Source organism: Neltuma alba, unplaced genomic scaffold, assembly GCF_004799145.2.
Source record: "Neltuma alba isolate B1F8T4 unplaced genomic scaffold, ASM479914v2 tig00003893_pilon, whole genome shotgun sequence".
Lineage (NCBI taxonomy): Eukaryota > Viridiplantae > Streptophyta > Magnoliopsida > Fabales > Fabaceae > Neltuma > Neltuma alba.
Window position 1 is genome coordinate 362,268 of NW_021633470.1, and position 15,124 is coordinate 377,391.

General features: G+C 37.3%; 2 protein-coding genes across 4 annotated transcripts; both read right to left on the reverse strand.

Moving 5' to 3' along the window:
- Window positions 1-46: 46 nt before the first annotated feature.
- LOC114742812 (protein DETOXIFICATION 16-like) lies at window positions 47-8,581 on the reverse strand. 3 transcript variants are annotated; one of them, XM_028931028.1, is made up of 9 exons: window positions 8,577-8,581; window positions 2,548-2,724; window positions 1,623-2,167; window positions 1,398-1,484; window positions 1,248-1,304; window positions 927-1,165; window positions 713-831; window positions 482-568; window positions 47-407 (listed from the first exon to the last, which is right to left on the reverse strand). In XM_028931028.1, the coding sequence occupies exons 2-9, from the start codon at window positions 2,632-2,634 to the stop codon at window positions 348-350; spliced, it is 1,281 nt and encodes a 426-aa protein (XP_028786861.1). In that variant the 5' UTR covers window positions 2,635-2,724; window positions 8,577-8,581; the 3' UTR covers window positions 47-347. The 3 variants fall into 3 exon arrangements, with proteins under 3 accessions (XP_028786861.1, XP_028786860.1, XP_028786859.1); XM_028931027.1 differs by lacking the exon at window positions 8,577-8,581 and having other exon boundaries at window positions 1,623-1,726; window positions 1,889-2,167; window positions 2,548-2,940; XM_028931026.1 differs by lacking the exon at window positions 8,577-8,581 and having other exon boundaries at window positions 2,548-2,940.
- On the reverse strand, window positions 4,105-5,804 carry LOC114742821 (WAT1-related protein At3g18200-like). The gene is made up of 7 exons (XM_028931037.1): window positions 5,617-5,804; window positions 5,437-5,499; window positions 5,233-5,349; window positions 4,900-5,146; window positions 4,625-4,783; window positions 4,371-4,522; window positions 4,105-4,255 (listed from the first exon to the last, which is right to left on the reverse strand). The coding sequence occupies exons 1-7, from the start codon at window positions 5,802-5,804 to the stop codon at window positions 4,105-4,107; spliced, it is 1,077 nt and encodes a 358-aa protein (XP_028786870.1).
- Window positions 8,582-15,124: the final 6,543 nt, after the last annotated feature.

The following is a 15,124-nucleotide window of genomic DNA, read 5'->3' on the forward strand; positions in this document are numbered from 1 at the left end:
TCCTTGCTCTGTCGTGGGGAAGTTGTACTCGACAAATTTCTAAATATTTCCCTATGAATAACATTCATAGTTGTCTTCTTACAGTTACTTCCATTCTCATCCGCTCAGATTTTCAAACATTTTACACTCTCATCCGCCAAGATTTTCAAACATTTTACGGATCATCCATATATATTCGTTCACTGTAACAGCTAAACCAGGTTTTTCAGCAATATCTGATTGAAATTAAAAGCTAGCAACATCAACATATTCAGTTCCGGCACCAGATTATCTAAGGCCAAACATATTCAGTTCCACATACTTTTTGTGGCATGTTTATGCCATTTCAATGATGAAAGGTTTTGCGTTCATGAGACTATGTCCTCTATGGTCGTTGAATCATACACTCTATCTTTAGCTTTCACCGCCTGAAAGAATTGGAGAGAAAAACTAAGCACATGCCAAACAAAAGAAAAAGATGAACAACACGATAAAAGCCTACCTCTTGGTCCCAATCAGAACGAATAGTTATTGTCAATAATGATAACACTTGAACGAGGAGTGCGCTTATGATCCCCAACCAAAGTCCCTACACATTATTGCAGTTGCAGCAGAAAACAAGAAATCAGATTGTTGCATTTTATTCAAGGTTTTTTTTTTTGGGGGGGGGGGTATTGAATTCTTTTTTGATAAAATAAGCAAACATAATATGCTATGAAAGAAGGGACTTCACCTTGCCACCAATGTGCAAGACAAAAGCAAGCATGACAGCCAATGGAATCCCAACCAGATAGTATGACCCAAGATTGACAAAAGCTCCAATTTTCTGCCAACCGCACCCTCTTGCCGTGCCTACATTAGAGTTACCAAATGCACATTACCACTTGATCAGATTTTAGAATAAGTAACTCTCACCCAAACACATAAAACAATTGAACAAGAAGAACCTGAAAGAACACATTGGAGTCCATCCACAAAGTTGGATATAGCAAGAATTGGCATCATGGTTGCTACGTATTTGACTACTTCGACTTCGTTACTGTAAGCATTTCCCCAAATATTGCGTACTAGTATCAGCATCGTTCCGACTAAGATGCCCTCAATAATGGCCATTACTAGCACAACACGCACTGCTAATCGAGCAGTACGCGGATGGCCAGCTCCTAGTTCATTTGAGACACGAGTGCTGCAAATAAGAACATGTAATATTTAACAGATGTGGATGCTACTTTAACTTACAATTCTGAGACTTCATGAGCACTACTCACCTTACAGCTCCGCTGAGTCCAAAGGGAATCATCCATACAACTGATGCCGTGTTAAGGCTGATAAGATCGTAATTAGATTGATCCAATGATTAAAAACGTCAAGTAATTATAACAATTGTGAAGGGTGCCCAAATTCGAGACAAAACTAACCAGATGGAAAGCACTGATGTTTCCAACTTTGGATTTGGAAGCAAACCAGACAAGAGAACCATCATTTCAAATGACCACGCTTCCAAGCTGCGCATGAGGCAATGTTAATCGATCAGAACATGAAAATCTCAGACTACAAGAAAAGTCTAGTAGTTCGTGAAAGGGAAAGTAGTTATCAGCAATGATTTACTGTAATAAATCGTTAAAAATAAATAAATAAATTACCAAACCATAACTGCTGAAGGAATGGCAAGTCTAAAAAAAGTGGGAATTCCATGCAGAGCCTCTTTTGAAAAGCCCGGCCAAGCTTTAGCACATGATGGAGAAAACTTCACATACAACGAGAGTATCAAAACATTAACCCAGTAAGATATAGCATTCGCCAAGGCAGCTCCCCTACTCCCTAGTCCAGATTTGAATACCATAATGTAACACAAAAGAATATGCAGTAAAGTAGTAACTCCAGAACTGAACATCATTGGAAATACTACATTTTGGGATTGTAAAAATCTGTTGAGGCATTGCAGAAGACCATAGGCAAAGAGGCACGGAATCATGAAATTGGCATACTGTCCTGCTTCAGCAGATATCTCAGGATCTTGGCCTAAGGCAATTAGAATGGATCCTGTTTTCGCCCAAACAATGGCTAGGGGAACGCTAACAATCATAAGAACTACCATGGCTCTCTGCATGTGCATCCCTAACTTGCGGTGCTGCTTTGCTCCATATGATTGGCCACATAAGGTATCCAATGCACTAGCCATTCCTACCTATTTGAACCACGAAAGAAAAACATCCAAAGATATAAGTATTTGGCATCAGAAGTTCACATAATGCCAATAAAAGTCTCGCTATGAGATCAAGATATTTGTTAGTTATTGTTATTGATCAGATATTAGTTTGGATCTGTAATCATGACAGCTATCTCGTATATCAATCGGCAACTTGTGTATTTTAATCACCAGCTTTGGTCAAAGCCTTTATGATAAAGCATTCAGAGAAGTTTTCGGGTTTTGCTATATACTAGGTCCAGTTGACCAAAATGTATAGCTATGCTTGTAAACACCAATGCCAAAAAGAAAAGCAGTAATTAGGACTCTTTGAATTAAATTATGTCAGCCAAATCGAAGCTAGGAGTGACCCAACTCACCAATAAGCTGAAACCAGTTACTGATGCAAAAGATGTTGCCATGGAAGCACCGGAGAGCGCCAGCTCGCCTTGATGCCCGACGAACATGACAGATATAACTTGTAAGCAATAATTTAGTACATTTACAGATATCAATGGCCCTGCTAACCATAATTGCTTTCTTACTTCTTCAAAAACCTGAGTTGTTTCTACTCTTTTTGGCTTGTTTCGCTTTATGTCAGCTTTGAACAATCCATCTTCCCCTGATATTTGAATCAAAGGAGAACTTAGAGTTGTCGTTTGGTTCTCGCTCTCCATTTCTTTGATCAGAGCGAGGGGAGACAGACGAGATATTAAATACGCTGCTCCTCTGTATTCTTATAGTCTGATTAGAAATCCAGAAACTTGATGCCCAAGTCGCTGGTAACTAAGAATAGAAAAAAAAAATATTTTTTTAAGTTCTATTTCAATCATGGATGCCATATTATATACCGTAGAGGTTCAAAGATGACTGCAAAAATTTCAAGGTCTCATAGCTGTCCAAAGTGCGGTGAATAGAGCATGGGATAGCGAACTGAGTTCCTTTTCCCAGAACAGATATATAATAATGCTCTTTGGCGCCATCTTGTCCATGATAGGTCGCTGACGACAAATCTTGTCCGCGTCTGATTCAAAGACAAATGACGCACGTCTGTGTGGAAATATGATAGAGCGGGACACAAAATACAATTGTTTTGGTACGCCAAAATATATTCTTTTATGCTAAAAGCATGCAATTTGCAGAAAGAGCCAACATATTACGTTTCGGAATCGCGGAGGAGTACATAGATTTTGTCACACCTCCTTAGCTTGGCCTCATTACCCTCTTGTCCGCATTTTTAATACAGAAATTCTCTATATGACGCTTTTTAAAAAAAAAAATCATGCAAGTTATCCACGCACACAGATCCGTTCTCTGTTATTAGAAGTGCATGAATGGGATGTTTTAGTGGTTGATTGTCTTTGATGGGTGGGCTGGTAAAGAAGCAAGGACATATTGTAAGGGGGAAATGACAATTGAGAACCAAAAGAGAGAATTGATTTAATTTTAGGACCAAAAGATGTGAAAACCTTAAATTAGGACCAAAATTTCTTCAATGATTTGAGCCCAAAATAAATCTACTAGAATGTCTTACTATAAAAAGGGGAATATGAGTTACAAATTGTTACACTGAAAGTTTCAAATAAAGAAAAATTAGTATCAAATGCCCTTACTATAGTGGTCGTTAAAACGTAAGTCTGAAAAGCAGCAGATATGTTTTTATACACGATTTCAGATGTACATGTCTGTCACATAGAGCACATGGAGTCATGCTTCAGTAACTCCAAATCCAACCGACCTTGTAATCAACTTGTAGCATTTTCTCTTCAATGAATGAGCAAGCCTTGTCCTTAAAAGCCAGCTTAGCTTGATCCCTTGACCGAACTAACTATCTTAAATATATTAATAGATAAATCACTTTGGTTTACAAGTTGAGATGCTGCTAGGAGATCCTATAGCAGACCTCTGCAGTATCAAGCTGTCAACAGATAGATATGTCACGGTATGTCTTTGGGAGCTGCACCACTTTCACCACTGAGCAAAGGCTTCGTCACCGACGTTTCTTCTGAGTTGGCAAATCTCTTCTCGTTGGTTTTTCCCCATAGCACCAAGTAGAGCCCAGGCACTATAAGAATTACACCCACAACCCTGCGTACAAATAAATAGGAACCAACCAGTTAGAATGTTTTGTGATTTGCGCAAAGGTAAATAAGAAACATTTTAATGATATTTTTGGTCATATTGCATAAGATTTTATGCATACCCTCCAGAGTATAACTGATCTCCAAAAATAAGGGCTGCCATGACGCCAACTATAAAGGTTTGTAGGGGCTGGAAGACTGCCACAAACACCGGGCCACTCTTTTGAATACACCATGTCTGGACAGATACCACAATGCCGGATGTAACAACACCCTGAAATGATCACGAAAGGCTGAATTGTGTTTCACTTTAAAAATGGCAGCAATTGGAGAATTTGAAGAGTATGATATGGAAGTATGAAGTGATGAGTATTACAGCATATAAAATAGTGAAAAGTTCCTCTGCAGATTGTATCTTCCAACGCTCCCAATCAGTTTCTACAAAGGCTGCTATCATCAAGAACTGGATCACTCCAAAGAAGCATGTAAATGACGTGAGTGTTAGTTTTGCCGGATACTTCTTCAGCATAGAAGCCTACACAATGTGGTTGATTTACAACTTGGGTTACAAAAATGATAATGGAATGAGTTCAGCTTAGATATTACTGTATTGACAGCATCAATGTATTCTATATATAGGTATTGCCAGACCTGAAAAACCATCCAAGCAGCCCATGCTAAACAATTTCCAAGCAAGTATATGCAACCACAAGTCCAGTTTTGCATATTTCTTGAAGCCTGGTCTACTGCTAATATATATCCTTCTATTTGGTGCATCTGCAGGTGCAGAAGAGGAGGGCCTTTGTAAAGAATAATTATAGTGGCTCCCCCTACACACGCGATTGTTCCCAGAATTTTTGCCAATCCATCTCTCCTTGTCGCGTTGACAGCCTCAAGTCTGGTGGAGCATTGAGAGTTGATCATAAGATTATCAATAGATTTAAACAAAAAATGATAGAGATTGTTACTAGGATATTCGAATACCTTAAAGCTGATGCCATCACAAAAGTGATGGCAGGAACTGAGTTTTGCATTGCAGGAGCAAGAGTTGGAGATGCATAATATAATCCCAACAGGTAAAAACCTTGGTTTGCCGTGATCCTGCAATGACCAATGAAAAAGGCAATATTAGAAACTGTAGGAAGCAAAAGAAAGTGTGGAGAACTGCAGCTTATTTATTTGCATTACCCCACCAATGCTAAAAGGAAGAATTGAGCCAGTAAGGATATAGTAAGGGGTGGTCTCTGACTCCTGATTATAGACAAACATTTTCCACGTTAATATCCACACGACAGAGCTATAAAATAAGCTGAAAAGCAAGAATAAAAAAGTACTAACAATAATGGTGAAAACATCCGGAAAACTCACTTTTCAAAGAAATAAGCAAGCGGGCTCAACAAAAGCAGGGCAAGTAAGTTTCTGTAAACGGGGTAAACAACTTTGCTGACACCTATATTGAGTGCCAGTCTAGAGACAATATGAAATACTGCAAGGCAAAACTGAAGAGCAAGCAACACCCAAATAAGCTTCACTCTTTCTGCCACAAGAACTCCCATTCTTCTTATCTTGTTAGAGCAACTTAGGCTTTTTAATGAGGAACAATGACCAAGGAGTGGTGCTTATATACAAAGAACACTCTTAAAGTTGAAGTATTTAAATTGTGTGTGTCCACACATATATATATGTATTTTCCTTTTTACAATTGATATCTCTAGTTAGCTAAAACAATTGGAGCCTCAACTAGTAGTTACAAAGGCATGTGCACATGCAGCATAAAAGTTATCTTTAAGCTCTATATTCTCCATATGATATACTTTTGATTTCATTTGCTTGTTGACTTTTGTTTAAATATTTCGGAGGAGACAATATCAAAGTGGACCATGTTAGCCAGGTATTTAGAGAGCGGCCAACCTCGGTCATTTGTTTGATCATGTTCTTACCATTCCCTTGTTCCTGTGAGATCATCGTCCCATTTATCTGTCATTACAGAGCGTAATCAAACTATAATTCTCTTGATTGCTATGATTTTCATGCAACAAAGAGTGAACCGTTTGTCGACATGATATTTGAAGTCACATAATGATAATTATGATGTCGATTGGCTGCTCTCTACAAACAGAATGAGATGATTCTTGTGAATGCAATTCGTCAAGTGAAGGAGGAAGACCAAGAATGGGAACCAAAGTGTGGCATCCCGGAATCTTGTCCGCTTTCACGAATTACAATTTTATCATTAATCGTTCTTCTTTCATACAATTGTGATATGTTTATAGACAAATATCTTAATCAGTACATCAACTAGATCTTGAGAGAAATTTTTTTGAGTTGATGTGCTTATTGGTGAAGCTGCATAGATTGTTCATGCAGGTCTTTAACTCGTATTAAATCCTACAAGATCCACTTTTTAAAGTGCGAGGATATTCCTGTTTGCCTGTTTTGTCACAGGGGAGAAAAAACAACTGTTTACTTGGATTGTAAAATGACTACTCAATATGAGGTTTATCATGTAGGGCTCATGATTTGCTCTGACCCGACTGTATTTTGATTTTTTGTGTCGCTTCATTGTGACTTTTCTACCCCGGGGGATATATAAATTATTTTTATTCTTGTTGGGGAAAAAAAAGGTTTATTCCCATCCGGATAGTGAAAATTTCACATGTATTTAAGGACCTGTTCTTCAACTATTTAAAAGATTTAAAACACAATATTGAAACACTAGGAAAAATCACTGATAAATTAATCACTTTGAAAAAAGGTAAATATACTTGTTTGATGGTGTAAATAATATTAATAACATGTGCTTAACTCGTTGTAACTTAGTGATATAGGAGGTCGTGAATTCAATTTCGTTTATAATCTTAAGTGTGTCTCGTCCCATATTGGAAAAAACAAAAACAAAAACAAAAAAAGAAAGAAAATTGATTATTCCTCATTCCTCAATGCACACAGCGTTTCGCTAAATTGCTTTTATCTCGGCCGAGGGGATCTCCTAGTAATACTTGGGCCTTACTCTGTGTAGAGCCCAATCCTGTTTTGCCCCAAACACCTCCTATGGGCTAGGGCCCAAGCTCTCTCTCTATATATACTACCTCTAGTCCTAATTATAAAAGCTAGTTGACTAATTTGAGAAAACTAAAAAAATAAGTTGAGTTAGTTATTTGTAATAAATAGGTGTTGTCTTTTCTAAAATATCCTTACTAATCAAGTATGTTGAAGGACTATCTTAAAAAAATATACAAATATTAGAGACAAAATGGATTGAAGTCTAATATTTAGAATCAAAATAAAAGTCAAATAAGATTTTATATCAAGAAGAAGTAATATATTATATTAAAAAGAATTAAAAATTGGCTCGCTCCCGCGCGCCTCATCGGACGCGCATAACTGCCTCGAAGACTAGTTGATTGGTTGTTAATGCGATGATCTCAAGCTTGAATTGGCAGACAAGAAGGACCTTTAACCAAAAAAAAAAAAAAGACTTGGAAAACTGCGTCATCGTCACATCTTCAGGTGTGGTCAGGAAGTTGGATCATTGGGTAGCTTACCTGGAGATAAGTTTGGATCGTCTGCCAATTTTCATCAACATCGCCTTTGGATTTTCTTTAGTTTCTAATGCTTCTTCCGGATCATCTAAATACTTGTCCTCTTAAATGAAAGATACTGCGCCAACTCTGAGTTACGAAGGAGTCTTAGTTATGTCGGCATGCCTTTGGAAGAGGGTCCATGCATGAAATAATTTGATGTGTTTTTCACTTGCGAGGTGTATATTTCTGAACGGGGAATGCTTGGGATTCTTGCTGAATGAATCTTCTGTGGTTTTAAAATCAAGCTTCTAGAAAATATCGCTGCTTTCCGGCCTTAAAAGCGGAGGATGAATATGTATTTGAAAGGGTGATACGATTGTGATTAAAATAAGACTGCGATTGGGATGTAGCAAGTGAAAATCCTTGACTACAATCAACGGCTTGGAGGCTTCATCTAATCACTGCCCAAATTGATGTAATCCCAGCGTGGCTCTTTGCCGAAAGCATGCGATAACTGAAGGTCCTTCCATGACATGGAAAGCACATTTGCAGCCGCGTCTAGCATTTCAAAGGACGAACTTTGGATGATTGAAGCAAGCGTTAGAAAACTTGAGAGGACCTAGCGAAGTTGGTGAAAACTTGAAGACGGTTTTAAACTTATTTACGGTTAAGCAATGATAATCCGAAGAACAGAACGCATCCCCTGGCTATGCTCAGAGTATGGATGGCGTCAATAAGCCTGATATTCCTCTGTAAGTCAACAACGCCTTTAAACGTATTACGATTATTTTTAGAATTTGTAACTAGTGGCAACATGTGATCGTACCATTTGGAGATCCCTGTCTACTGTAGTATGATATCTATACAGATAGCCAAGGACGGAAGTTGAGCGTCCATATCATGTTTTTGTGCCACCGGCTCTTCCTGTGTTCCTTGCTGAGAACATACCATGTTTGGTTTCCGTACACTATGCTGTTGCGAGTCCTTCTGAATAGTCAATAGCCTAAATACATAAATTGGCCATCATTAGTATTACTCACCGATGAATGTGCCTGTGTCTCATTAATATCTGAGAAGGGATATGGATAAAAAGTAGCAATCCAAGGTGTTTTTCTTAACCTCGATTAAGTGCTTCAAGACTGTTTATTCTGCTGAATGAAGTTGCCTCCTTAATAGTTATAGACTACCAGGGAAATTTGTCTTGAGTTGTATATTGATGTATTTCCAATTTTTGGTGGTCATTACTTTGATGGACATTTTCTTCTTTTAATAAACCCCAATATCAGCTGTTCTGCCCTTTTGTATGTTTTTCATGCGTACACAGATATTTATAGTCTACATCAGGACAAGCTAAGTTCTGAATACTTTATCCTCCCTTTGTGTTTTGACTGAAGCAAGTGCAATAGTCTGTGCCTGTCTTAGGAGATTCGAAAATCGAGAAACCCATTTGAAAAATATGGATGATGCTACCCTTAATTTAAAAAGTGAACAAATGCAGTTACTTGAAACTGCATTGTTGCATTAGTAGCCATGTGATTTTTGTTTTTCTTCTGAATTAAACAAAACTTATAATTTTTTTTGTGCGAATGGTATTGCTGGGACACTTTTTCTTATATTCTTGGACCGATCACTTGATTTCAGTAGTGATTGGTTGATCAATTTACAACTCAACTCCAGCCTTCATTGATTATGTTCCTTGTTGTAGCTGTTTGAGAACCTAGAAATTGATAACCTTGCATAATGGGCGGTCCCGTTCTTGCTTTTTTAAGCAAAAGATATTTATTTCTTGCTTACATGATTGGCATATAAATTTTCAAGCTATTAAATTTAGGGATATGTAAAAATCAGAGACAACTGTCTCATCTTGCTTTGAGATAATGATTCCCCTTCCCCCTTTTCCTTTTCTTTGCTTTGATGTAGTAAATTGATGAATTGACATGATCATTTAGGTTTTGGCATAACAGAGTTTGCACTGCCTTTTTGTACTCAGGTGCACAGCATGCCTTTGATAACGATTCTGTTACAGTGCCACAAATTCAAAAACTGATCCTAAATAATCGTTGTTTGTTGAATTCTGCAGGGACTACTTTGCTACGACTGGGGAATTGCTGCAATTCTTCGTGAAGAGCCTGGGTCTCTTATTGAGAGTCTCTTCGAAAGTTTTGCCAAAACTTGACAGCATTGTACTTTGTTCACAGAATTAGGTCGCTGCAATTCCTAACACTGGGCAGTAAATTATTTTTAGTATTCTCTTTACTGATAGATTGAAGTCACAGCAATTGGCTCGTCTAAACCAACTGTCCCGATGGCAGATACATGATGCGCACCGCCCTCTCCTTGTGTACGTTATGTGCTTGCTGCATGAATCTAAATTATATGTCTAATTTTGCCTCTTATTTACTAATCAATAGTTCTGGATTGATGCTGCAGAAATTTTTTCAACAGTCATTTGTAATTTCTTTTTGTACTAATCAACAGTTTTGAGCATCATTAATAGAAAATAGTTTTGATTGCTTTTAAGTGTGATTTTGGCTTCTGGCACTCGCTGGGGATTCGGTTTTATGAGTTCTTCCACTCTTGATCTAACATACATGTTTCTTGTATTTTCTTGCTTTGTCCAAGGAAAAACGCTCATAGCTGCATTTAAGTCAGCGAGGATACTGGGAGTAGCCATAATGATTGGTAGCAAATTTGAATCACCTATTAGTATGTGTTCATGATCATAATTCATTATTTGGCAACCATCTTTGGAAATTTCTGTTTGTTTTGTAGCTTGGTATCATTGGCGAATCAGAAAGTACATATGGTATACATCAGTTCCTCTTTCAATTCTTTTTTTTTGGGAATAAAGTAGAAAGTATTTTCCCTTTCAATGATTATCTGATTGAATCAAGGGCATAATAATGTGCTCATGTAGGAAGCTCAGAAACATAGAAAACATTCAATGAGGTAGGGATACTACTAAGACTCAATTATAGTTACTTATCTTGGAAAAAATAAATTTACTGTTACCTAGGACTATATCCCAACTTATGATATGTTATTTTTATTATTATCTATAAACACCTATTTTCTTAAATTATAAATAGTGTCAGCGTAATTGCCATGCAGTATTTACTTGTTACAATCTGTATCTTCTTGGCATAGAATTGCTTTCGAACTTACATCAAGATCGTCTATCTCATAGGTTATAGTAAAAGAAGTGGATTGATGAGGTTTGTTCATTGCATTACGCGGTTCTTGTTAAATTTCAATAAATCGACTTTCTTTATGCCTCCTGCTAAAGGTTTACTGGTTCTTTGTACCTGCACGTGGGGACTTGAAAAGCCCCTCTACAACCACCCTCGGAGCTTGGGCTTCGAATGTATTAAGATGCCTGCAACAATCTGTTTAGTCATGACTGATGCTGAGGGCCTTGCACTTTTCTTGTTTAAAATGCACAAAAGCATGACTAGTTTTTTTCTGTTTGTCAAATGTATTATGTCGATTGATCTGCATGCTAACTTCCTGCCCAATGTTTCTCGCGTCGGTAAACACTCGAACAACTTTCACTTCCCTTGCTTAAATTTGCTTTTGTTCAATGATAGCATGCCTTGGAATCCGTCATTTCATAAATGTATTCAGTCAAGTATCTCTGTCAATGTCAGTATGCTATTCAAGGGGCAAAGCTAGGGCGTGTCAGAATTAGGTCAGTGTCTTACTGGGCTGCTGGTTGATGAAACCGTGTCTTTTTTTTTTGTTTTGTTTTGTTGTTAGGCAACTATGATTGAAGAAATGTTGTGCTAGCAAAACTATGCATGATGTTGGTTAAGTTGAAGAAGTGATTGTTAGGAGAATTGTCAATTCCAGCCCATATGATTTTAATATATTGCAGTGACCACCAAAGAGTCATTTCTCCGTACAATGGGGTGAGGCATATTTGACAGATTCAACGTTGCGGCCGATTGACAGTGTGAGTTATGTTCGTATGGAGCTTCATTTCTGAGGCCAGAGAATGATGGCTGAGCTTGCTTAATGCGCATATTTGAATAACTCTGTTGTTGGTCGTAATCTGGACGGAGGTTGCTGATGATTTAGATGTCATGTATTGAAGAGTCAATAATTAGGGGAACTGATAATTGAGCCTTGCCATCAGTGTGATGGGGCCATGCGAAGCAGAACCGGTGGAATCTGTGCTCCAGGCAAATTTCACGGCTATGAGAATTAGAATGATGAGGCACCGTTGATATTGGGAATTTTGAGCATAATGCTTGTTGTACCCATCAGCTGCCCTTATCCACTAAATCCAGTAGCGTCAAGCTGATCACCTCTGAGCCGGTGGCGGAGGGAAGGGGGACTGATGGTCGCCATGACTTTCAAGATTTTAACATTTTCTCAGCAGTAAGTATTACTCCTCCCGTCCTAAATATAAGACTCATTTTATAATGTAATTTACATTATAAAATGGTACTATATATATTTAAGATCAGAGGAGTATTATACTAACTTCCTCCTTATTTACTTTTCTCCATAATACCCTTAATAGAAGGAGGTATCAAATAGACAAGCAGAGGCAGTTAAAATTTAAAGTACCGTAACATTGAATGAAGAGCAAACTAAAAAGAAAAACAATAATTCTTACGTGATACGTTGATTTTTTTTTTTTGTAGTCGATGTATTTTTTCTTACAAGAATAAGTAAGTGGAAACGGAATAAAATTTATACAAACTTTATATTACCTTCATTTCTTAATATAAGAGTTAGTTGATTAATTTGAATAGATTAAAAAATTAGATGAGATGGTTATTTGCAATAAACATGTGTTGTCGTCTCTAAAATATTCTTGCTAATTATGTATAGTAGTTAAAACTATAATTAAAATTTAACATTTACAATAACCATAATGACTACTTTAAAAAAATAAATATAAAATAAATAAATTAGATTATTATATTTAGGATTAAATTAAATACTCCTCCGGTCCTTATTATAAGACCCCATTTGACTTTTTATTTGGTCCTAATTATAAGACCCCAATCCATTTTGTCTCTTATATTTATGCATTTTTTCCAAGATAATCCTTCTAATAATGATAGTTTTAGCCAATATACTCAATTAGCAAGGATATTTTAGAAATGATAACACTTATTTATTATAAATAACCAGCTTAACTTACTTCCTTAATCTCCTCAAATAAGTCAATTGGGTCTTATAATTAGGACCGGAGGAGTACCAAATTAGTTTTTATATTACTTAATATTACATATGCTTTTCAATTCTAGCTCTGCGATTGGTTAAACTGGTTTTCACGCACACACCGTGAAAACAGTCGCATGGCAAAACTGCAGCTCTATAAGTGTAATTATCTCGAAATTTTGTAGAAACCCCCCTCCCCAAAAAAAAAAAAATCCTCATAATTTGCTAAAGTGAAGCTTGGAGTGTGCAACCTTTGGAGAATAAGATCCAAGAAGAAAAACTGGGGAAAGAAAGCCTGCAAATGAACGTCAGAAGTCAGAGCTGTGCATAAGCAGAAATCAGCATGACAGCGGCATCATTGGAAACGAAGAAAACGATGTATTTTTATCAACTTGCCCTACACACAAGATAATGGCAGCCAACGAAACGAAAGGTACGAATTCCAGTAATCAGATGCGGCTTCGTCATTGATTTCTGGAACCGTAAATTTCGGCTATGTTTTAGTTCGACGGTGACTGTCTGACTGATATATGCTCTTATTCATTGCTTATCAGGCTCCAACATTTCGTTATTATATGGATATCATTAGAAAGACTCTCTCGCTCAACCCTCTCTCTCCCCCTCCCCCCTCCATCTATCTCTATCTCTGCCCGGAAGGTTGATGGTGAGGGTATTTCTGGAAAACGGTGGGTTCAAGCATGTGGGAGGCATCATTGCTCCCAGTCTTAGCTTGAAGGAACCAGCTCCCAGAAATCAAGGAATCCAACATTTCTATGGAATATTGTGGATGCGGTTGGATGAAAAACAAACTAAAACACGCACGCACAAAATGTTGGTATGAATTAAAGAGCTAATTAATTGTTCTTTTCTGGGTCTCCATGAATTGAACCGAACAAGTCCTTACTTTTTATTAACCATATCTCTCTCTCTCTCTCTCTCACACACACACACGTGTGCAAATATTTCTCAGAATATATTGGTTTGACATGAAATATATTCTTTGTTTCCGAATTGTGCGCTCGTCGCGTGGTTAGTTGAAATTAATCTCCAATATGCATGAAAAGTGGGAATGAATGGGTGGGGACTCCATTCCCTTAGATACGAAAGCACAAAGTACAGTCTCTCGCATTCACATCTTATCCCCCTCCAATCCAAACATACATGCATGTTCCCTGTGCCCCTCCCCTATTTCTTTACGTTACTTTTCTCTCTCTAGTCATGCTCTTGCTCTCTCCCCCTATCTATCTATATTTCTCTCTTTTATCTAGGTTTTTCACTTCTTCAAAAGTCTTTAATCCTCTGTAAACTATAACTATTTTGTCGCAACTATCCTTACATCTTGTTGCAAGATTTCAACTCGTGAAATCGGGGCTAAACTAGCCTAATTAGGTATATATCCCCCGCCCCTTCAATATATGGCTAAATTTGGCATTGGCAAGCAAAAAGAGAGAATAAGTGGGAAAAGAAAGAAATATTCTCGCTGAAGACCAAAATATTCTGCAGCAATCAATTGCATAGTGTTCTCTAATATGACAACAAAATGAAGCAAAGACATGGTGAATATATGGCCATTAAACAGTGAATATATCTGGGTCCGCTACTTAACCTCCCTCCCTCTCTCTCTCTGGGGTCATCCCCAAAAAATATTATATTCTTCATTATATTTTGATTTATAGATATATATACTGACTCATAATGTCGCTCTGCCATTTGATTCCTTCATTGAGTACGAATACACATGAATTGTAAACAAACCCAGATACTCAGTTTTATTTGATTCTCTACAATGCAAGCAAACTACGATACTATTGCCACGCTCAAGCGTTAGTTAATACTGAAGTAAGCAAGCCAAGTTATTTATAATTATTGCGAATTGAAGAGTACATATACGTATATCAAGTGCGCAGACATAGTTGTGCATGATCCTATCTCATGATTTCAACTGATTATTCGAACAATATGACTAGAAGAATGATTAAATTTCCCTTCAAACTCAACTCATTCGAAATAAGCGGGTTTTTTTTTAATAATCAGCAACGCATGTGCCTTGAGACTTTGACTAGATAATGCGACATCCAACTGCAACCTCCTGGGGTTCAGAATATTGAATATGTTGTCCTTTCTGAGATCTGGTTCACCTCTAAGTAGATGGATCTTGAAAATAATGAGAAGTGGAA